General features: G+C 37.9%; 1 protein-coding gene across 1 annotated transcript; it reads right to left on the bottom strand.

Annotated features, from left to right (window-relative positions):
- Window positions 1-1,914: 1,914 nt before the first annotated feature.
- Window positions 1,915-22,225, bottom strand: lrig2 (leucine-rich repeats and immunoglobulin-like domains 2). The gene is made up of 18 exons (XM_053498963.1): window positions 21,581-22,225; window positions 20,495-20,569; window positions 19,772-19,906; window positions 19,203-19,343; window positions 18,845-18,988; window positions 18,448-18,591; window positions 17,768-17,911; window positions 17,025-17,105; window positions 15,538-15,609; window positions 15,361-15,429; window positions 13,101-13,264; window positions 11,562-11,873; window positions 10,490-10,771; window positions 9,927-10,370; window positions 7,486-7,638; window positions 6,200-6,340; window positions 5,451-5,684; window positions 1,915-4,674 (listed from the first exon to the last, which is right to left on the bottom strand). The coding sequence occupies exons 1-18, from the start codon at window positions 21,856-21,858 to the stop codon at window positions 4,487-4,489; spliced, it is 3,201 nt and encodes a 1,066-aa protein (XP_053354938.1). The 5' UTR covers window positions 21,859-22,225; the 3' UTR covers window positions 1,915-4,486.
- Window positions 22,226-23,838: the final 1,613 nt, after the last annotated feature.

The following is a 23,838-nucleotide window of genomic DNA, read 5'->3' as shown; positions in this document are numbered from 1 at the left end:
GCGTGTACCATTTCTGAAAGAAAACATGGGTAAGAAGGAAAAACTAATATGACTCAAGTTCATATAGGCTATAACAGAATAGCACAATCATAAAAAAAATAAAGAAAATGATGAAAAAAATCCCTGTTCTAAATTCTTCTCTCTAGTCTTGCCTCTAGTTTTTGTAAATGCTATGGTTGTCTTGCATGACATGCAGATTTGAGATGTCCCCAAAGTGGCTAAAAGATATTGAGGTCAGGAGAATATTTCCATCACCCTTTTCTGCTGTAGCCATTGAAGAGTTAATGCTTTGGATCATTTGGATCAAGCAGATCCTTTATGGTCTACCTGACCGTTGCTTAGTATCAACAGAACTATTTATCAAACTTATCAGAGTTTAAGTACTGAGTGGCATTTTCAAGTGTTGAGATATCTTTTTATATCCTTTTCCAGCTTTATTAAGCCTTAGAACGCAGGTCCATTGGCAGTTCTTTTGTCTCCCCCATGGCGCTGGACCCAGCTAAGTCATGGCATCACCTCGTGAGCTGTGAAACTCGCTCAGTATTTTTGCAGAGACATTAAATACAATTATAATGAGTTACAGGTGTGGAAACTTCCCTGTAATAGCTTTTTAAATCAGTGTGTTTATAATGTGGGCAAACATTTAAGGATATGTAAACCTTTGATCAGGGTTGTTTCAGTTATCAGGAGGTTTTAGGAAGAAGGCAACCAGTTATGTGATAATTAATGACTTGACGTGACCACTATCCGTAAATAGGAAAAACTATTTTGCGTTTTTAGTCATGTTTCCGAATAAATGAGAATGTTTAACAATTTCTTTCAGGGTTTTTTTGAGAATAGTCTATGCTGGAGCTTTATCAGATTATGAATGGTTTTATTGTAATAATACCTTAGATAATCGATAACTATTCCCTATCATAAGTAAGCAAGTGAGCATCCTTAAATCAAACCCACAACTGATTTTAGATAAATAAATCTCTCCAGAGCAATACCTTGTGGTCTACTCTGGTACTGCTACATTTCCATACCAAACCTCCTAATCCTTCAATTTGCAGTGACTTAATGAGGCACTTCACTGGCACCCACACAAACCTCTGCTGATTTCATTTGGCACTCTGGAAATTAGCTTAATCTTCTGCTTAATTAAAGACATGTAAAGGCAAGCTGAATTAAGACCTTCACAGCACATCCCCTCTACTCTCAAAGCCAAATGCTTAAATTTGTCTTCGCTCTCACTCGAACAGCCACCTGGAGTCATGTAAAGAGGTGCATTTCATATCTTACAAAAAAAAAAAAAAAGATTAAAATAGAAATGGCTGAATGCTGGAGAGTAAGGAAAAAGCACAGCTTTCATCACAACTGTATGACAAATGATTTGGGAGAATTAAATTGATAAATGTGACGTTTGGAGATTTCAGGATGCTTAAAATGTGTAATTGCTCTGCACTTCCTGTGTCCCTTGAAGTTTCATGAAGGGCAGAGTTAGTATGCATAAATCTCCTCCTTGGTTCTACATGAAGGGTGAAGTATTTTGCTGGTTGATGAGGGTAATACAACCAAGCGAACTCAGTGTATGCATGCATTATTGATGACACAGCAGCGCGGTTTAGCGGCAGACTGAGGTAGGGGCTTTGATTCCATCACCAGAATATCCTGCACAGCATGTCACCATACGCCTGAAAAGAAAACCGTCAGGTGAAGTGTTTACTTTTTGTTCCGCTGTTTTAACCTGATTCAGTAGACATGCTGCTAACTTTTTTTAACTTACTGCTAAAGTTTTACTTTCCTAAATGAGCAGCTGGAATTTTGTTGACTGAATAAAAGTAGTGTCATTAACACTTTGCAGTATCACAATTTAGGAGAAGGTACGTGAAGGTTTAACATACATTTGCTACGGCAGATTAAGACTTTGTTGTTTAATATGCAACATTAAAACAAAAGTTCTTTATACATGCTTTACAGAATGTACAGGAACAATATTGGAAAGAAAAAAATATATTAAAGCAGCATTGAAAACATGTCAAAGCATTAATGCTGAACTTTGGTTTAAAAATTCAGAAAGACAGATTGGCAAGATGTGTGATTGCAACTTTTTCACTTACATTTATGCCTTTTCACGCAAACTTTCAGACCTCTCCTAACAAAAAGAAAAGTTTTTAATTGCCCAGTAAAACCGTACCATTAGACATCTTCTGTACAAGACAGTAAATTGCCTTTGTTTTAAGTTTCTGACAGAAGAGAGAGAAAAAAAAAAAAAAGAAGTGTGCGAGTAATTGCAGTAATATTCTCTACGGCAATTGAGCCTGATCTTAACAGCTTTTAATACCTCGAAACTTCACCATAAACCTCTGGCAGCACACACACGCTGCTACTGTTCACAGAACTGGATAACAGCTAAAGGATTTGCAGACTGGAATAAAGGATCATGTGCAAATCCTAAAACAGCTGGACATCAAGAGGCAAAAACAAAAGTAATACATTACGTACGTTCATGAAATTTGGACTTTATCCAAAAATGTTTGTAACCCTTTCAACTCACAAACAATTATCAAAAGAAAAAAAAAAAACTGAGCAACAGAATAATTACTTCAAATAAATATAACACATAACTGATACATAGTGTATCTGGTTGTAGTGAGGCAATGCTGCAGTGCATTTTACAATACACACGTTTTACAATTACACGTTAAAGTACCTCAGTTTCATCTCAGTCTCTCTTTCTTTTACTACTTCAGATTCAGTAACACACACACTCTCTTTGGAGTAAATGATCCTCCTATGGGATGTGCAGCATTTATAACATTGTACCAAGCGTGGGTGAAATCGGATAATCACAGGCAAAAAGAAAGATTGTGACATTTTCTGTAATGAACTTAAGTCTACGTACTATAGACAGAAAGTGCTAACGATCAGAACAAAATCTACTATTGTAGACAGGAATCGTTGCGTTTAGGTCCATACATACAGCCTAATGAGCCTCATGGTGGAATGACTCTCTAAGCATCCCCCACTACTTCAGAGATCATTTATAGATTTTGGACAGCAAAATCATAAACAATGTAGGGAATAAGAAGCCAAAAAAAAAAAAAAAAACTGAACGAGTTTAGTTAACTCAGCTTGAGTGAGAACTCACAAGCACCAGCGTTTTAGTCAAAAACACACAACCAGGAGATCTTCAGTATCTGTTGTGATCATGGCAAGAACGATAATACTGACGGCGTCACTGAGACAGATGTACCTGATGCGGTCACTAACTGACACGTTAGTGATGCTACAAAGTGGCCATTTTAAACAGTTTCACACTGTTAAAAACCCAAGACTATGTTACAGATATACGCAATCTAGCAACCGCTCAAGGCCAGTTGTACAAATGAAAGTTAGAAGGAGCACTAAACTGTGTCTGATACACACATTTAGTGGCCTAGAGGCATTAAAATGCAGGGGAGGACGGTCTAAATTCTCTGTACTGCATATACAGTACTCATACATATATTTAACAGCAGAGTGGCTCTTATTTGTGAGTCTTAGTGAAGGGAAATGACTGCAGGGGAGAACCATAGCAACAGTTAGAGGACTGCATAAGAATACAAGAAGAAGGGGAGAAAAGCAAAAACACAGGAATGCACTGAATTTGTATAAAAATAAAAGTAGCTTTACAATCCATGCACATGAAGGAAGCTGTGAGACTGCTGCGGCTCGATTGTCAACCTTGCAAATGATCTACATCTTCTGTCAGACAGATATAGTGCATTTAAGAAAATAAAAAAATTAAAGAGGGAATGTCTAGCTTTTGGAAAAGCATTAAAATGATCTAACAAAGACTAACTTCATTTTATACTATTAGACAGGAAGCAGGACAACCACATTCCACTCTAATAATAAAAAGAAAATTTTCCCCACATGCCACCATCACCTGCTCAACTTCACATACAGGAAGGAGAACTGAAGAATGGATATCTGTCTCCATGACAGCGTTCGACTGCCTGAGTGATGTCCTCCTTCTTATGCTCAACAATACAGGGATTGATTCGTACAAGGATTTATACAAAGACAAGGATCACCAATATTTCTGAGCCAGGGCAGCATAAAGGAGGGCTGGCTCAATGCTTTGGTATACACCAGGGAGTTTGTGTTCCCAACAGTGGGGGGGGCATTAAGACAAAAGGCAGCGTGAGCAAGACTCTTTACAAGAAACATTACATTCAGAGTCTCACCCTAAACCAGAGGATTCTTTTGTGTGGAGTCAGTGGGAAGATCATCAGCGCCATGTCCTAGAAAAAGCTGTACACAAGAAACAAAAACGTCCACACACAAGCAGGATCCAATGAGGGGAGCGTACAGAATGTAAACACAGAAAAGAGTTTGGGTTTGTGTGTTGTTTTTTTAGTTTTTGTATGTTTATGACAAAATGCGAGTTTTCTTGGAAGAGGTAGTGGGATTTCAGGGCACGCTGCGCGGGGCGTAAACGCCAGGTGGTGTCTGAGCTTTATGTATTCGGAGGGTCGTGATCCTGAGGGTTAGTCCTGTACGAAGCTTCCTTTAGCCCCCCTGTTCTTTCCTCCTGATCGATCCCGTATAAGGAACACGTTGGAGGTTTGTGTACAGTCACTGAGCCTGGGGGCAACTTGGAGGAATGAGGCTCTACTCCATTCCAAAACGATCTGCTTGGGACATCTGCAGAGACAGAGACAGACTATGAGACAGCAGAATGAGCAACACACGGCACTTGTGGACGTGCAAAACTGCAACGGGAGCAAGTAAAGGATTTAAAACTCAGGCTTCCTGTTGTTTATGCTGTCACAGGGTAGTGTAAAACACAGAGAAAATCTGCCCTCTTCTATATAGATGAGCTGACAAACACCTATGATTAGTTAGTGTTGCCGTGATTGACAGGTGAGTGAATATGCCATCCTTCCTAAACCTGACAGAATGGCACATTTTGATTCCCTGTTCTCAAGCCATGGATAGACAACACATTTTTTAGACATGATTTAACAATCAGGACCAACTCACAGAATGAAGACCTGATTAAGTCCTGTCACCTGTATCGGTGTTGGTGGAATAATTATCTGTCTTTACAGCAGACAGCACACTCAATGTTTTAACTCCATTTTTATTTCAACCAAAGTGAAAATACATGTTGAAACTGGCATAGTATCACTATTTAATAAATACCTCTACTACTTAAATAATGATGTTAAAGAATGTTTGACTAATATCAATAAAAAAAGAATGTAAACAACAACAAAAAAATGGACTTGTTTTAAATGAAAATTTAATACATCATCCTAAGCATTCAAATACTGATTTGTTTTTGCCCTGGGGTGACAATTGAAAAAAAAAAAAAAAAAAAATTCTAAACCACATCATGGAAACATAAATTGAACTGTTTATCCCCAGTTAGCACTCTACATACACTCATCTCTACAACAGTGTGCGTCTGCTCTGACCTTTGCTAGTATAGTGGTTTAAGGCATGGTGTTGGGCCTCCTGAGTGTCCCTAGTGATCAGGTCATGTAGCACTGCATCCTCATGGTGCCCCTCTCTGCATGCGTCTCTGGGCAGCTGGGCATCCAGAGCTTCTTCTTCACTTAGGTACGAGTAGTGGCAATAGTCCCGTGTCCGCGAGTAGATATTGGCGTTGTCGTAACAGTCCGAGCAGATGACCAATGGGGCACTGCCACCTGATAGATCCAGACAAGACATCAGTGTGTTAACATCAGTTCCATGCAATATTAAAAAGAACTGACTAGAGAACTGAACTGATTAAATGTGCAATTCAAACTTTAACAAAAAGTACAATGTGAAAAATCTAAAGAATTGCCATAGTGCGATATCTAGGAACCATGTTTAAAATATATCAAAGCGTATTACAGTACTAGATAAATGTTAGTAGATATAGTCGGACAGCTTAAATCCTTCTACTATGTATTTTTATATACCATGTATATTCTACTTTACTTATATTTCTTTTTTATCACTGACTCACTGTAAATTTACAATACACTCAAACTGTTGGTATGTGTATGGCAAATAAAATCTCTTAAATCGTGCATCAAGTGCTGCTTTTTCTGACCCAAAAGCTAAAAGGAAAAAAAAAAAAAAAATTGGACAAGTTTTGTTTAATGAACTAGATGTAAAAGTCAATCTAATCAGTAAACATGTTAACATATTTGTATAAATGCACATGGACACAGACCATTGGACATATGGGACAGACTTTCTCTTGGCTCGCCTGGATGGAAGCTGCTGCGTCCAGCAAACAGTGACCCAACACGATTACCAAGCATCCCGCTAGTCTCTGGGTCCAAGTCTCCTGCCACGTCACCATAACACACACCTATGGAAAAACAATTTAACTGAATGAAAATTTTCAGTATATGGTAAACCAAGACAGTGTGATCTTGTGTTTAATACGCCATTATGCTATAGTACTACGATGGCCAGATGTACCTAATTTGTGTCCGATTTATGTGCGCGCTTGTGGTGAACAAATTCTTTGTTAAAAAACAGAAAGTTGGTTGTATAGTGAAGTAATTTTTTTATTTACATCCGCATTCATGTTTAGTGAGTGAAGACATTTAGAGCTTTATCTGTTCAGCCTCATGGACAAGAGATAAGTTCTGTTGGTCAGAAAGAAGATATTAAGCCAAGTATAGAACGGCAAAATACTTTAAAGGGAAAAATGCCTATAAAAAAAAAAAAAAAATTATTCATCAACCTTAAAGCTGCAAGCACCATGATTTTATATAACAGTCATATAAAATCATCCAACTTGATGCCCACTGCAATGGATGGACTCTATCAGTGATTCCTGATACTATTATTAATTGCTGTACGAGTTAAAAAGCCCACCAAAGTGTCAAAATCATGATCTACAAATGTTACCTTCTTGTAAAAAATGCTTCCAACTTGTAAATCCAAAAGTTTTAAATTCTAAAGGTGTTTTGATTTATTGATCGATTTGAAAGGAAATTCACGCAAAAAATGTTTTTCTAAACAGTTCACAGGCTGGCAGCTAGCGCAGCTGTGTGTTTGAGAGGAGTGAATTATTTGGTAGGTTTGTAAAAAACTAAATAATAAGACCGCAAAATTGGGATATTTATAAAATCGTAATACTTTCAAATATAATAATCTCTAGAGTTTACTGGTAAAGTCACAAAGATTACATTTATCCGCATATTCTAATGTTTTATGTGAACATTAACTTATGCCCCTGACTTTTTATGTGCTTTTGCACTACACCACTGTCACATGATTGACAGATTAGACAAATGTGCAGGTGTACCTAATAAAGTGGACATTAACCTATACTGCATTCCTGTTTTAATATTTTATAGCGCAGGGAGTAAAGCAACTTCCCAACATGCTTTGTGTCAAAGTTCTGCCCTGTAAAGCTTACATGAACAATGTCACATTCGCTAATACGTCGGGACACAAAAAATCAAACAACCCATGTAGTTTTCTGCAAGCCTTACACCTCACCGTCAGTTCCTTTATGAGCATAGCCATTAGTCATGGAGGGCATGAGCTGCTGATGACTGCCTGCCTCAGAGTTGCTGTAGCCCTCCTGAGGCTCTGACAGCGTGCCCTGGGACGACAGGTAACTGGGGATGTCTGCTGGCAGGTTCATCTCATCTGAAACACATCAATTAACCAGTTATGTTCATGCCTGTGCACATTGAGAGAGACATATTTAGACAGCTGTCACAATGTGAAAGGGCAATCAAGCAGCAGATAAGACACCTAATGATCTCACTTTAGTTTGTTGGTGGTAAGTTATTTTGGATTTTGTGTCTTTGTGCACTCTGTAATAAGGAGTTCTTAAAAAAAAAAAAAAAAAAATCACCAAAGCATTTAAATTAAAATAATTGGACAAGGATTTCACGTACTTCAGTTGTTCAACGGATATTACGAAAAAATCTAACTTTATACCTTGGAAACCTTGGATTGGGAGAATAATTTGTTCCGAAGTGAATTTTCCTAAAAGAAATAATGGGAACTCGGATAATTCGTTCCACAACCCAAAAATATTCGTATAAAAAGAATTTATACAAAATATAAAGTAAAAATAAATAAAGTAATAATTCTTATATTTTTGTCTGTACGGTATACGTACACACACTGGAGACCTATCAGAATGTCTAAACATTTTTCAAAAGTGAAGTTTGTATAACAGGTCCCCTTCAAATTAGGCTACTACTTTTTTTTATGCCACTTGATACAAAAGCACAGGTTCAACTGCTCCTGGAGAAAGTATTTTTTAATACCCTTGACATTACTAACTAATATGCAACACTTTTTTCATTCTGTCAACTTTCCACTCGACATTCTCTGTAATTAAAATTTATATTTACAGGCCACCTGGATGCAATTTGGAATTCCTTCTGGAATTAGCACGCTTCCTCTTAAACTTAGTCATTCAAGTAGAAAAAGCATTGATCACCAGGAGACTGTAATATTTAACTTTATGTCTGTATTAGACTTTGTTTGGAGAGCTATGAATCACAGGGAAAGTCAATTTTCAATTCAGCTTAATAGCACAAATTCTCTCGCAGAGAGATTTCTCAAGCAGTTGTATTTGTTATAGGTTTTGTTGTCTTACAAAATTTTAATAAGCACTAAAATGTTCCACAACTTTGGCATCAATTTAATGTACATTTCCCTGTTAATCTTCTGTTTTACACTCCAGTAGGTTTACAGTATTGCACCAGCCAATACTATTATAATTTTATTCTTAGCAATTACTACTATAATTTTATTTATACTAATATAAACAGAAGAACAAGAAGGAAAAATGGGAGTATTTCATAAGTAGTTTGCAGAAGATTTTTTAAAGATGTTTTTAAGCCATTTGTCAATTGTAAATTGACAAATTTAAAAGTTTACATAACTAAAAGGATTTAATCACACATCTCTTTTAGATTGTGTTCATTAAAACCTGACAAAATGTGCTCACTATAGTGAGTTGTGATATTAGGTAACATCAAATAAACAGAGACTGAAAAGATATCTGAGCGCTACCACATTTCGTTTAAACTAATTTCATAAGAATACTCTAATGACTGATTTGGACCAAGACTCAACTTTCTGTATAACTCAGGAAATTCTCATTTCAACTTCATAAACCTGCAGCTCCTTCTGGCTGCTGTGTTTAGAATGAACTATGCTACACTCACAGCTCAGGATGCCTATACACATGAATTTTTCTGTATGCCTTGCACACATGCAGCGGTGTAATTCATAATATTCTCATTAATGAATATCTTCCCAAACGTGCTTGGGTTCCCTTTAAAACAGCATGATGGTGTAATATTCAGAGGCTCATATGAGAAAAAACATTATCAAGTTAAAGTATTTGAGTTGATTTTAACTTTGCCACTAAATTAACTTCAGGGATTATTATACGCTGATGTTTTCTGTAATCACTTTGAGGTTTTTAATAACTTTCCGAGCTTTGAAGGCTGGTCTTTTGCCTGAGATAATCTTCCCATTTTGAGTTTGCTCTAAAACCCAATCCAACATTATTACTACTCTGTGAATTACCACAGACCAGCTGCTACATCCGGAAAGGATTCATGGCCTTATCCTTTAACACTTACTGCTTAGGCTTTATGCATAGTTTCAATTATGGCTGTCACAGTTTTAATTCATTTAAATTAGAGTAAATTCGAGAATTAACTTTTCTAAAGGGCATAAAAAAAATTAAAAAAAAATTTTAACAGTGTTGTTTGAGGTAACTGTCTGTATGGCTGGAAATTAAACTTGGCTTTGTCTTTAAGTGTGCTGCTGCAATAAAACCTTATATTACCAAATTAAGTTTTCCAATTTTACAGCCACGGTGGCAGCAAAAGTATCAGAAAAGGAAAAAACTGCTGATCTGCTGTTCAAAACACCACCACACCTGGGCACAAAAAGCCACCAACCTGTATTAGTGATGCTGTAGTCCTCGCTCTTGCGCCTCATGTGGTAGATGACTATCACCCACACCAGTGACGTGCCCACCACACAACACACAACCACCATCACCACAATGCCCACTGTGGTCCAGCCGTCCGGGTCGTAAACACCGCCACCCGGCTCGCAGTTAGAAGAGGATGAGACACTGAGGTAGATGTGTCCTCGCTCCGTGCCCAGCGTATTGGACATAATGCAGGTGTACTTTCCTGCATCAGCAGACCGGGCATCCACGATAATAAGCAGCTGATTGGCTGCTGCGAAAAAGTGCCGCTCTGTCAGCAGCAATGGGCCGTCGTCTTTGGTCCAGTTCAGACGGGGAGTGGGGCTACCACGTGCTATGCACTGAAGAACGGCGGTCTCGCCACGTGCTACTGTACGATCCTCTAGAGGGCGCTGAAAGGATGGGGTTTCTGTTTGGTGGAGGAAAGGAAACAGATAAACACATTTGTTAAAAAGCACAATGCAAAAACACTCCAGTTCAGCCTGCTGTTATGTCATTAATCACGCTGGTCAAGAGAGCAGAGCTTACCCAGCACAGTGAGTGTGGCATTAGCTGACAGACTGCCCGCCTCGTTTTTAGCAGTGCAGCTGTACACGCCCATGTCCTCCGCCTTCACATTGGCAATGAAAAATGTGTCGTCTTCGGGCATGACATGCATTCTCCTTTCACGGGCAGCAGGGAAGTTGATGCCCCCGTCTTTCTGCCAGGCAATCTGTGGGGGAGGGTGTCCCTCCGCCGCACACTCCAACCGTGCAACGGTGCCAGTCCGGATTGTCAGATCCATGGGTGTCTTCAGGAAGGAGGGCAGTTCTGGTAATATTTCGAAATTAAAGTCAGGGATTTTGTCATATGCAAAAACGTAAGGAGAAATTTGAGCTACTAATTAAAATCAGGTCACTGACTAATGCAGACTACTATCCACAAGATTAAATATTTGAATCTGACTACTTCATGACACACAACTTCAGATTCCTATTCATACGTATGGCCTTTTTTGTCCCTCATTTTTTCAGTGGGATGATCTTATTTGGGTCCGAAACTTTTATTTATGAGTGCTATTTGTGCATAAAGGCCCTTCGCAATTCTGAATTATGGAATGACAGAATAATCACATCACCCAGACTGGCTTCCCAGAGGGCTACATAATCTTTGCTCTGCTAAAATTGGAAATTAAATTAGAAGAGTCCAGAAAAACAACTAAAGAGATAAAAGATCTCAAGAATCGAGGCAGAAAGAAAACTTATTTCAGACAAATTACACACTTACACACACACTTACACACACACACTTACACACACACACTTACACACACACACTTACACACACACACAAAAAGTCTGCCAGTATCAAACCAACACCAAAGCCCAGAGGAAATGCAGCAAAATATTCCACAACAATTGACACAGGGAGAAAATAAAACCTTGTACACGCTATTCATAGAAATTCTTGATGTGTAAATATCACTGCATGTCATTTATGACACAAGAGCTTTCCCAAATCTTGACATTAACTAAGGCATAAAGCCATCACTGCAGTTAACTACACAATTTATTTGTAAAAGCTCTGCGAATCTGATGTAGCACAACATGAGCGAACATACCGTTAACAGTCACTTTGGCCTCAGTGGAGTAGTTGGCACTGAAGTTGCTGGAGATTACACATTGATAGAGCCCTTCATCAGTGAAGTTAACATTAAGAAGATGTAGCACGCTGGTGTAAATTAGCTGCTGGTCCTGGTAGCGGGCATAGTTTTGCACCTGTACATCAGACAGGACCTCTTTGTCTTTTCTCCATGTGGCGTTCATGGGAGAGTCGTTAGTGCTGAAGGCAGAGCAGTTGAGTGTGACGTTGGTGCTGCGCAGGGCCACAACCGTCTTGGGATTCCCGCTAATCTGTGGCCGAGGAAAGCCATCTGAATAAAAGAGAAGTTAGATGGGATTGAAACACTAAATTGATTTTTTTTTTTACCCCCACAAGATTAAGTTAAAAACGTACTTGCTGATTCTAATATTCTTTAGTCTCTTGTAGATATTATAACCTCTAGTTTCTTTTGAAATAGAAATCTGGTCTCAATAAAAAAAATAAATGAGCAGGTCACTCAAAATGTGATTTTTTCTATTCTTAATTACTAGATGGAAAAACTCTGAATGGAGCAGCTTGAAAGTATTTCAGCAGATCAAACTGAGTACAAAGTGACATTCAAGGTAAACTGAAAGACTCTCATGAATGAAGAAATAAAACTAAAACATTTAAAGAAGACTCCATCTGCAGTAAAATGTTTGAATAATTTAATTGTTTGAAAGAAGGCTGTGCATCTGTGAATGACTATCCAGGCTGAGATGGTTCAGAGCCCACCACAGGTGCTCTGGTGAACATTTAGCAAGTAGAACACCTGATCCTTGAGAAATGGACAGATAACATTTGTTTGTGGCAAGTCTACACACAATGATTCATAAACACCACTTGTTTATTACAGGAACTTGGCCAGGAGTTATTGCCAAATCCCCTGTACGGTCCTGACCTTACTCCAAACTTTTTTAACATGTTCCGACCATTAAAGTTGTTCCTGGGAAAACAGTGTCAGAGAAAATAAGCAGGCAGTCCAATCATGAATCTGGCATACTGAGAAAATGTTATAACTTGATAGTATTCAAGCACTAGAGAAATGTTAAGATCAGTGCAAAAAAAAAAGGTAGATTCTACTCTCATAATGGTGCTCTGTTATACAGCACAATGAAAAGTCCCAGTTTGACTTAAACACAGCTTATAAAAAGATAAAAGTATATAAAAGTAGGGGAAAAAAACTGGCTGTATTTCAGTAATAAGTTTTTTTTTAGAAATTAGCATAATTTAACAAATCAGCATCTGACAAGACTAGATCCTATAGCAGTTTGTTACTTCTGATCACAAGAATGCATTTAATATTTATCCGATCTGAACACAGCATGTCTGTTTAAGTTTTTAAAAAACACAGTGAAAGCAGAATGGATAACAGTGACGGGAAAAAAATGCTTTTATTCCTTGCTTCTTAGAATTTGATGTAGCTGGACCTCCACGAATGTAACAGAACTCCCCTGCTGCACTAGACCATGAAAGCCACTAGCAGTATTAGAGTTACAGCAGTAATCATCTCACTCACCACACACAAAGTCTTCCAGAGAGACACTAAAGACACTCCTGCTTGTCAAGGGTGCAGGATATGCGCACACAGCAGTGCATGACTGCTGTAAGAGGCTCTCGGCGAGCCACTGGCTGAGCCACTTCAGATTGCAGTCGCAGATGAGACCGGTGGTGTGCAAATCACTAAGGGATAAAAGACAGTACAAGCGTATTAAGGGCATCATTTCTTGTAGTGTGCCTTCTGCATCAGCGCTATTCCATTTTAGTGCTGTTCATTTCACTGAACATAAAAATTAAACAGGCAGTAACAACAAAAAAACAGACCTACTGGTATAGGCTTAAGAATGCAATGTCACACCAAGGATATAAACAGCTAGAAGGTATTAAATAGGAATATAAAAAAGCCAGTTTTATCAAAAGGCTAACGAGCCACAAACAATCTATCTAATATTTTGGATTATCAATTATATTATATAAAAGATAATAGAAAAACACAGCCTTGCCAAAAAAGGCACACACTTTGAATCCAGAACAGAATGTGGTGCAATTCATATGTGAATGATAATTCATGCTCCCAAAACTCTTTCACAGTTTAAGTCCTTGGAATATCCCTGTGCATATATCAGCTGACTTCATTTTATCGCAACATAACATTGCTGCCCTAGACCTGAGCATCTGAAGCAACCTCAGATCATAATACTGCCTCCAGAGGCTTATACAGTGAAGACAAAGCATGATGGGTTCATCACTTATGTGCTTCCTTCCTTAAGCACTGGACTAGGGTCAATCTGAATTCATAAGTCCAGGATCTTTCTCCACTTTTCCAAAGTCCAATCTGAATTCTCACTTGCGAATTTGAAACTTTATCTGATTAGTCTCATTATTAAATAATTTTTTATGGCCAGACAACTGTTTAGTCCCAATCCTGTGAGTTCTCATCACACACGCATGATGTGTATATGAAAATGCTCCTTCACTATTAAACATAACTATGCTTTAAACTGTTGATATTTTACCATGCAACTTCGAGTTTTTAAGTCTCTAGTCTGCAGTCATACATTTTCCCCTGAACACCTTGATTCACAAGTTGAAGGTTCAGCACTGGTCCTTTAAAACATATAATAATGTACTGAAGGCTTCTTAATCCAGTGCCTGTAATTTAAAACCTTAGTTGTTGCCTTTACTTGATGCAAACCAATAATTTGCCCTTTTTTGAAATAGGGGGGCAAGAACTGTATTATTTATGGCTCAAGATATAAAAAGTGGGAAACACTGAGTTCCTTGAGAAGAAACTAAGAAATTAAATGAGTTTCAGCAACAAAAACTTTACTTTCTGAGTGTGTGGGGCGGGGCTGATACCAAATGACAAATAGCATTAGATAAATCAAGTCTGTGCTCCTTTCTCACATGCTCTTAACCTATAAAATAAGATAGTGCTTATAAATAAACAGTCCACTTATGAACTTACTGATCTAGTTCCCTATTGTGATATCATTTGTTTAGATCACTTAGATGTTATAAAGTTATGCTTTTGACCACTACCCAACTATTCAAGTACTATGTCCGTATATCACACACAGCCTAGTCAGAAAAAAGTTGTTGCAGTTTCAGAAGGTCCCGCATGAAGCACAAGTAAAGAAAGCATCTAATGAGATTACTGAATTACTTAAACAGGAAGAATAGTGCTTACCATTAACTTCACCAAAAAAAAAGAGGAGGGAATCAGATACAAATCATGAATGAGCGATCATAGATCACTTAAACACTTGACGCTGTGTTTATTATTGAAAGTATGAGCATTTCCAAAAACACATATGACAAAAAATTTAAAAAAAAAAAATCACAGGATGCCACATGACCATAGGGTTATGGATAATCAGAAAAAGCATTTGAAGACAAAGCATGATGGGTGCATCGCTTATGTGCTTCCTTCCTTAAGCACTGGACTAGGGTCAATCTGAACTCATTAGACCAGGACCTTTCTCCACTCTTCCAAAGTCCAATCTGAATTCTCACTTGCAAATTTAAAACTTTATCTGATTAGTCTCATTATTAAATAATTTTCTTATGGGCTATATTTTTGTTCTGATTTACCCTATAACTACCACTCAACCCATCACAATCAACAGGTGATTAGTACTGTATGTGGAAACTGGAAAAAGCCTACTAATTTACTGAATAACCTCCCATGGTGATATGTGTGTGTTGCTAATGCAGTTTAGTGCAGAGCAATAGCCACATCAAATGCAAGAAAAAAAGAATAAAATGTCCAAACTTACAGAGATTTAAGTTTCAAATGAGAGAAGGCCTCAGGGTGAATAGAGATGATCTGGTTCTTACTCAAATCTCTGCATAAGAGAAAATAAAAATATCATCTCACTGCTAAAGACATTGATTAAAATGTTTAATACACTAAACAAAGGGTAAACATTTAAGGTAAATAGAAAGTAACATACAGATGTTCTAGTTCCTTCAGACTTTCAAATGCCTTCCCTGTGATGGTTCTGATGTTGTTCTTCTGAAGTACCCTGAGAAGTAACACACGCACACAGGTTTCTACTTTTGAATCTGTGAAAGCAAAGGTTTGTCCATGGGTTTTTTTAACTTCGTATCTTAAAAGAGCCTAGCTCAATATGTTACATTTCCATTTCTGAGTTATTTACAAGCACAACATACCCAGTATGAATAGAGAGAACAACAAATCAAATGTTACTTATTTCCAGGATGTAAATGCTATTAGGTGTAAAAGTTCCAGATTTTTTTCTCTTCCCAATAACTTAAAGACATGACAAAGACAGATCAAAGACAAGCATGTCTTGCACATACAGGCACTGAAACACACTTTTTAACAATCCTAATATATTAGGTAGCTTTCATGAAATGAAACACTATATGTTGTGTTCGATTCGACATAAAAATGTTCTTAGATTTTAGTAGAATTTTTAATATTTAAAAAGCTTAATGATTAATTAAATGTAGCCCATTCCTTATAACAACAATCGTCCCACTTAAAAAAAAACAAGCGCAGCATTGAAACAATACAAACTAATATCAAGAATAAGAATTAAACATTTAACTGAGCAGCACGTTTTTCTGTCATTCACCATAATTATTATTACTAAACAAACTGGGTGAATAATTCACTCCTACTACACGGCAACATTTTACCGTCTCAAATACCTCAAATGTCTCAAAACTCAACTTGACAGTGAGCGCGCGGATGGAGCATCTGCAAACTAGGCGCACGCAATTTTTCGACTGTTTTTTTTACATTTACACATGCGCTACTTGTGTAATGAGTGCATGTGTAATGAGTGGGTTTGTGACTAATTCACTCATGGAGTTTGGAGTAAAAGGCTTTTAACAAGAGCGTTTTTCGATGATGTAACACCATAGAAAATGCGCTTTATTGTCACTTCTGCACTTGATACAGAAGTTCATATCTGAGGCCGATCGGCCAATCACCAGTCATGAACAATCAAACTGAAAACCAACCAATCTGGTCACTGGACAACTGACCAGTTCATTCATATATATATATATATATATATATATATATATATATTTATTTATTTATTTATTTATTATTATTATTTTTTTTAAGTCAGTTTTGGAGTAAGTGTGGCGATACGTGAATAGATAGGTGTCCAAACTTTTGACTGGGAATACCTAATTTCACGGTCTTTTCTGATTTTTACATCTTTTTACATTGTAAAACAATGATGAGGGCATTTAAAATATGCTCTAATCTGAGGTGCTGTAAATTGGTAATTTCTAGGGATAGTAACTTTATGAACGTCTAAATGAATGTCTCAGAAACTTACTTCTGCAGCAGAAGTAAGTTTTTGGTGTCCTGGTGTCCAAACTTTCGACAAGTTTGTGTATGCATGTATGTATGTATGTATGAATGTATGTATGCATGCATGCATGCATTTCAACTTACAATGTATTGAGCTTTTTCATGCCTGCAAACAAACTGACTGTGTCCTCAATAACAAGAGATATGTCATTGTTGCGGATATCTCTAAAGGAAAAAAAAAAAAAAAAAAAGAACAGTATTAAAACACAACTTCCAGTGTACATTTAATTTAAACCTTAACTGAGAACAGTGAGTAATCTGCTTTGCATCTAGTGAGGATGGTTTGGGATGATGAAGAGTGTTGTGATGCTATATTTAGGTACTCTTAATGTAACGCAAATTCAGACACACAAGCAATATGAAAAAAAATAGATGGCATGATTATCCTGGCACTTTGTTTCCTTGGTGTGTAATAAAATGCCCCTCTCTGTGTGAGAATGCTGCAGCAACACTAAACCAAAAAAAAAAAAAAAAAATCAAGATAAAAGAGAGCCGAAACCCCAGGACGGCAATACAGACAAGTGAAATCTTTTGAGTTTAGTCAGTGACCCATGATCAAGTATGATTACTAGTTATACATTGTCCTTGTCTGTCTATTTGAGTGGTTCAGATTTGGAGGTTATATCCTCTCTATTAGTTAAAAAGAGTATTACTTAGGATTAGTATTACTAGGGAAATATTATCACCCAGAGACCAACAGTTTCGCCCAACTCTGTAAGTCTCTATATGAGCATGTGGAAATAAACATGAAGTTTGCTAGATTCAAAGCCTATTTCACGAGCACTTGCTTTAAATACTGTGCATGTGTGTGTGATGAGTTCTCTCACAGCGTGCGGACATTTCCCAGGCTGTTGAAAACTCCCTCGCCCAGGTGCGTGATGCGATTCTCGCCGAGATTTAGACTCTGCAACAGCCCGAGGGTAGAGAAAGCCCAATCCTCCAGACGACTCAAGTGATTATAGGACAGATCTCTAAGACACAAAGAGACAGATCCACACACACAAAAAATGATTAACAGGCATCATTAAGTTTTTTACAGAAGTAATCCTGAACATAATTAATCTCATCTCATTATAGCACAGCTGAACCATCTCTTTGATCCGAAGAACAGTAACTCCAACTCGTTTCCCTGTAGAGAACCCCAAACCATTCATGCAAAACGTTCTAGCACTATAACAATATGTGGACACAAAGATTCTGGACAGAACAAGTAAAGCAAAACTCCACGTCTGCCTCACACTTTACTTTTACACTACGACAAGTGTACCTTCACTACTTATTTGACTACTTTAAATGTTTATTGGTGTCGATAACTAGTGCCGAACAATAATCAGGCTAATGCTACAAGTGCAAAAGATTTTTTAAGTTTTATATATAGATTACTTATCATCACAGTATAAGCTTTGACAACTCCAGTACTGTGCATCCACTCTGTTGCATAATTTAATGCTTTAAGATGCTTGATTAAAATCATTAGATCTGTAGCTGCTATACATGTCTGACTCACAGCTCTTCCAGGCGGCGGCAGAACTCCCAGGCATCGGCTCGGACGAGGCCGATGTTGTTGTGGCTGAGTCGGAGTACACGGAGCATGTGCAGCCCGTACAGCCACCCCTTGTTTAACTCAGTTAGGTTATTGTGTTCCAGCTCCCTGTAGAGAGAAACATCAAAACAAAACATCAAAACACACGCTCAACAAAGCTAGTCCTTGAGCGCTGAAAAAGAGCACAATTTGGTGGGTTTTTTGTGTGTGTCCTATTCACAAAACCTGATTCACGTCTCTTTGATTCAACTTATTACCAATGTTAGCAGACTAAAAAAAAAGTAATTAAAGTCAGCAGACTACTGAAAGAAATGGAATTGATGAGCTGAAATCTGACTTGTTTCGTGTAGAATCCACTCACAATTCTTCCATATCAGCAAGTCCAAAAAGAGCTCCGTCCATCAGCTTTGTGATTCCGTTCCTCTGCATCTTCAGGGACTTCAGAGCCTTCAGTTCTTTAAAGATCAAACTGTCTACCACTCTGATCTTATTGCGTTTCAACTCCCTAATGCAAACGAGAGAGATTTCATACCATCGTCAGTGTATATTTATATGCCAGCGCTCTAAAATTGACCAACAGCAGTACTAATAATTAAGCCGAGCATCATTAAAAAACCTGGTGTGAGGTGCGACTTGATGATTTTGAGGCAAAATGTTTAAGCGAGTAGCCACTGTATATTATTTACTGCTAAAACAGCAATAAAACTCATTCTACTTACAGAATCTGAAGCTGAGCCAGAGTGAAGACTTTAGCAGGCAGTAGTGATAGTCGGTTCCGATTCATCTTCAGCACCAGCAGAGAGCTGATGTTATTAAAGCAATCCGCTTCTAGAGAGCTGATTTTGTTGTTGCTTAGATTCCTGAATGCACAGAACAGAAAAAATTTTGATAATATGACCTAGATGTAATTTTTCTTCAATAATACAATACTGATCACTAAAATGTTTTCATAAAATCAAGTAAAATTTCATCATCATAAAACATACTATAATATACACTTGAGCTGTTGAAAGAATTATATTTTAATATTATAATAACAGCTTTAATGTGATCCAGGCAATTAAATAATTTTGGGGAAATCAATAATTTTCATGAATTTTTTTTTTATCACAATGGCCCTAACTGATGTCTTTTTAAGGCATCGCAAAAGGCAAATGTAGTACGCAGGAATATAATCACTATGTGGTCGATCATGGCTAGTATCGTAAGGTCTGGTAAAAAAAAAAAAAAATCTGGTAATTTTTAGAGACTGGTTATTAAATTAATAACATGTGAGAAAAGGACGTACAGGTATTTGAGCTGCATAGGAGGAAATGATCCAGCTTTCAGCTCGGAGATGGAGTTGGAACTCAGATCCAGGCTTTCCAGGACTGAATAAGGCAAAAGCTGTTCAGCCACCACCTCAGAGATCCGGTTAGAAACCCTAAACACACACACACACACACACACAAAACATTAAAACAAATCTGGGACATTACACACAAGTCTGTGATCATGTAAGCATTGAATCTGGTCTATCTGACAAAGCCATCAGAACAGATTAGGCCTGATCACTGAGGAAAACAAATGATTAATTCAGTAAAATGCCTCTGCCCCACAGATAATGGGATGTTGCTGTTTTGTTTTAACCCCTATTTGAACCCAATAGCAAGCACTCCCCTTTTACACAACGGCTACCACGAAGGGAGACTGAGAGCTATCAAAAACCTTCTAGTTGGTCAGAGCATCATTTCAAACTGCTTCTTGTGCTACACCACAAGGCAGTGCAACACACTCAAAGCAAACTGCTATCTGCCCTCTTCTGCACCAAAAAAGCATAATTGCATCCATCCCACACAGACACTAAAGCCATTTTGTTTTTCTCCTAGACATCAGATCTATGAATAGCAACAGTATCACTGGGATTCAACCCTATAATATTTGAACAAGAGGGTAAAATAAATAATGATGCTTAAAAAAAGCATAATTTGCATTTTAAAGCATATTGTACCAATCTGTTGAAAGGACTTACAGAGACAAAACAGTGATGTTTGCGGAAGCATCTCCAAGAAAAGGCACACCTGATAGCTCATTATGATTCAGAGACCTAAAGGAAAAAAAGAAGAAGAAAACAAACAACAACAAAGAACAGGTTTAATTTATGAGTAAAAGTAAAATAAATATGGACTGAAAAAACATTATGTCACTGATAAACATGTTCAGCCTCAAAACTCAACTTGACAGTGAGCATGCGGGTTGAAAGGCTGCGAGCAACTAACATAGCTTACGGGGCTTCTAATGCATGCGGTTTTTGATTAATTTGCATTCGTGATTTTTTTGAGACTTGTGTAAGCATGTGTAATGAGTGGCTTTGAGATTTATTTGTACACAGAGTTTGGAGAAAAAGGCAGATAAGCATCTGACGGATAAGCAGCCAATTCTGGTCATTTGCCGATAGACCCGAATCAATTCTCTGACAATCACACACTCTCTGAAATTGCATGATTTGATGTAAATTTAAAGTCTGTTTTCTACTTAACCAGGGACCATATGTCCAAGTTGTTTTTCATCTGATTCAAAACGCTGATCCCTACATTATAATAACAGATAAATCAACTTCAGTCAGGTTGGACTCTGCAATCCTTAATCTGTATAATTAAACCATACAACACACTCCGAGTTATTATGTCCTCGTTTACATGAATGTAACGGCAGTAAAATAGTTAAAACTAAGGACTGAAATAAAAAAAAAAGAAGAAGAATGTACTGTACACGTTCCTTTTTTTTTTTTTACCAGATATCGAAATGTAACGTTTCTGTTTCACGGTATACCGTCATACCGGTTTATCGCCACACGCTTACACTGCAATCAGAAGTGGATACACACCAGTGTTAGACTTTTTGTGTCATTAGTCAGATTTTTTTTTTTTTTTTTGCACGCTTTGACGTTAGTTTATGCTGGCGACTGCAGCGTCACTATAAACACCATAAAGAAAGTCATTATCTTTTTGAGGTAAATGAACCCTGGCTTGTACTTTAGAGAGTTAGCGTTAGCACCGAGTAACTCCCCATCAGACCATGTAAACAAGCAGCGCCTTCAGCTCGGCCCGGGACTTACACATGAGAGACCCATGCTGGGATTTCCACAGGAGGGTCAGACAGTGCTTTCCGACTGCAGTCCAGAAGTTTAGTCCCGTCCGGAGTTTCTGGACAGACACAGGCGGACGGACACGGGTCCAGGCCCACAGCAGCACTCAGTAAGATCATGACCAGGGCCTGGGGGATGGGCCACGCCGCCGCCATTTTGTCTCTCTCACTCACTAAACAGTTTTTATTTACGGCATTAATAGGAAAAGTGGGATTAAAACAACTTCTATAACGCCTCCAAATTTGCATACGGCTTCCAATTGAATCGACTGCGAAAACAAATCCGCTCTGAAATCCTTGTGGAGCATCTCAGGTCCATGGCTGCGCTTCTTCCCCCCGTCCTTTCCTCCGGAATTCCCTTCTCCTCCTTCCGCCTTCAGTCTGCAGCAGCAGCAGCAGCTCCTCTAACTGTCTCCTCAGCGACGCGTCAAGCGGTCCACAAAGTGTTCAAGTCCCTGGCAAGTAGCGTGAAATAAATCCGTCATCTATACACTTGTCTGAGAGCAGCATATTACTGTGCAGGAAAGACCCCTGATTTAAAACAAGCTTCCGCGACTTTTCTGCAAAGGAAAACAAAAGCGGTTTTCCCAAGACGACATGCGAGCTCCTGTGCGCTATAGCGCCCTCTCTTTCGCGCATGCGCACTGCAGACTAGAGCCACGCACCAGTTTGTCTGCAGATGGCGATGGAGCAACAAATTCAAATTTTATTTGTCACACACACAGTATGATATGTAGTGAAATGCTTATACGACTGCTGATAAGCAAAAAATTCAAAAAGAAAAGTTTCAGTATGAAATAAGAGAATTTCACAAATTAGAAGTATAGAGAAATATGAAAATAAACTTTAGCTGTAAAAAGACTTTTTAATTTACATGATGTACAAATAAAAAAATAATGGGAATACAATAGTAGAATAAAAATAGAAATATAGAAATATAGGAACGTAGAATCATGTCCAGTTATGGGGAATATAATGTGCAGGATAGTGTGCAAGGTCGCAGTTCAAAGGTCACAGTTTTGTGGTGAGCAAAATGTATAAGTGTGCTATATGAGCAATGTGGTGGGTAGTGAGATTATTTTAAACGTCTACATCTGGTGTTCCATTTCTATGACAGCACCATTAAACCGACATAAAAAAATAATTCTAGACATGCTGAAGTCTTGGTTTAGAGGTTAAGCACTGTCGTCTTGCACCTCTAGGGTCGAGGGTTTGATTTTCGTCACATGTCTGTGTGTGTGTATGTGGAATTTGCATGTTCTCCTTGTACCGCCCTGTACTCTGGTTTCCTCCCACAGTCGCAAGACACACTAACTGGTCTTCCCAAATCGCCTGTAGTGTGTGTGTGTGTGTGTGTGTGTGTGTACGTGTGGGTGTGTGTATATATGTGTGTGCCCTGCGATAGATTAGCACACCATCCAGGATGTGGGGCATTTTCTTTTCTACAGAGAAAATTTTGGGATTCTTGTAATGAAGTCTTAAGGGGTGTTAAACACTAGTTGTAAATATTAATAAACTGATTTTTTTAAAAATAGATCCATTCTTTAACGTGGGGGAACTAGTGTGAACATAAATGTTAATGAATAATGAAATATGCAGCCTGAGAAAAACTCATGCACCTCATACAACCATAATGATTACATTTTATAGGCCTACTAGTTTTCATTCTGGACTCTAATTTAAAGTGACAGTGGTATACTAATTCATATGCTGATTTATCAAACCCTGTACCAATAACTTTAAAAAACAACACTATTTTCCTCATTGTTCACGGTTTTCCATTGCTCAAGGTTCTGTAAGTATCTTTGTCTGAGCAGTAGTGCAACCAGACTTATGAACAGTAGATGGAAGTAAAACACCAACACACATTAACGCTCCGTGCCTAAGCACAAACAGTTGTGCTTAAAAAATGATGTTGATAATCCTGAATTACAAAAAATACTTCAATAAGCCACTAATGAAAAAAAAAAATTAGTTCAAGGACACAAATCTGTAACGAGTGTAATCAATAAAGAAAGCATGCAGAGCATTCTATGCAATAAGCAGTAATTTCTTTATCGATTACTAGTCCAGTTTTTCGTAAATTATTTGAGTAAGTCAGAGAACTGAGTGCAGAACTAAGTTGTGGCTTTCACGACAAATCAATGGGACAAGTAACCAAGCCAAAATGTTAAGTGAAGAATTCTTCAAAAGCATTCCTCAAGTACACAAAAAGACAACACATAACGA

This window comes from Clarias gariepinus, chromosome 6 (genome assembly GCF_024256425.1).
Source record: "Clarias gariepinus isolate MV-2021 ecotype Netherlands chromosome 6, CGAR_prim_01v2, whole genome shotgun sequence".
NCBI classification, from domain to species: Eukaryota; Metazoa; Chordata; class Actinopteri; order Siluriformes; family Clariidae; genus Clarias; species Clarias gariepinus.
This window is presented reverse-complemented; position numbering and strand designations above follow the sequence as displayed.

What these genes read in the sequence shown, in the direction of transcription:
- lrig2 (XM_053498963.1), bottom strand. Translation starts at nt 21,858, where the DNA reads ATGCAAATTTGGAGGCGTTATAGAAGTTGTTTTAATCCCACTTTTCCT. An exon ending in TGCCGCCGCCTGGAAGAGCT is followed by an intron (nt 17,912 to 18,447) that starts GTGAGTCAGACA and finishes TTTGTGTCTTAG; the next exon opens with AGATCTGTCCTATAATCACT. An exon ending in CTACAGCATCACTAATACAG is followed by an intron (nt 7,639 to 9,926) that starts GTTGGTGGCTTT and finishes GATGTGTTTCAG; the next exon opens with ATGAGATGAACCTGCCAGCA.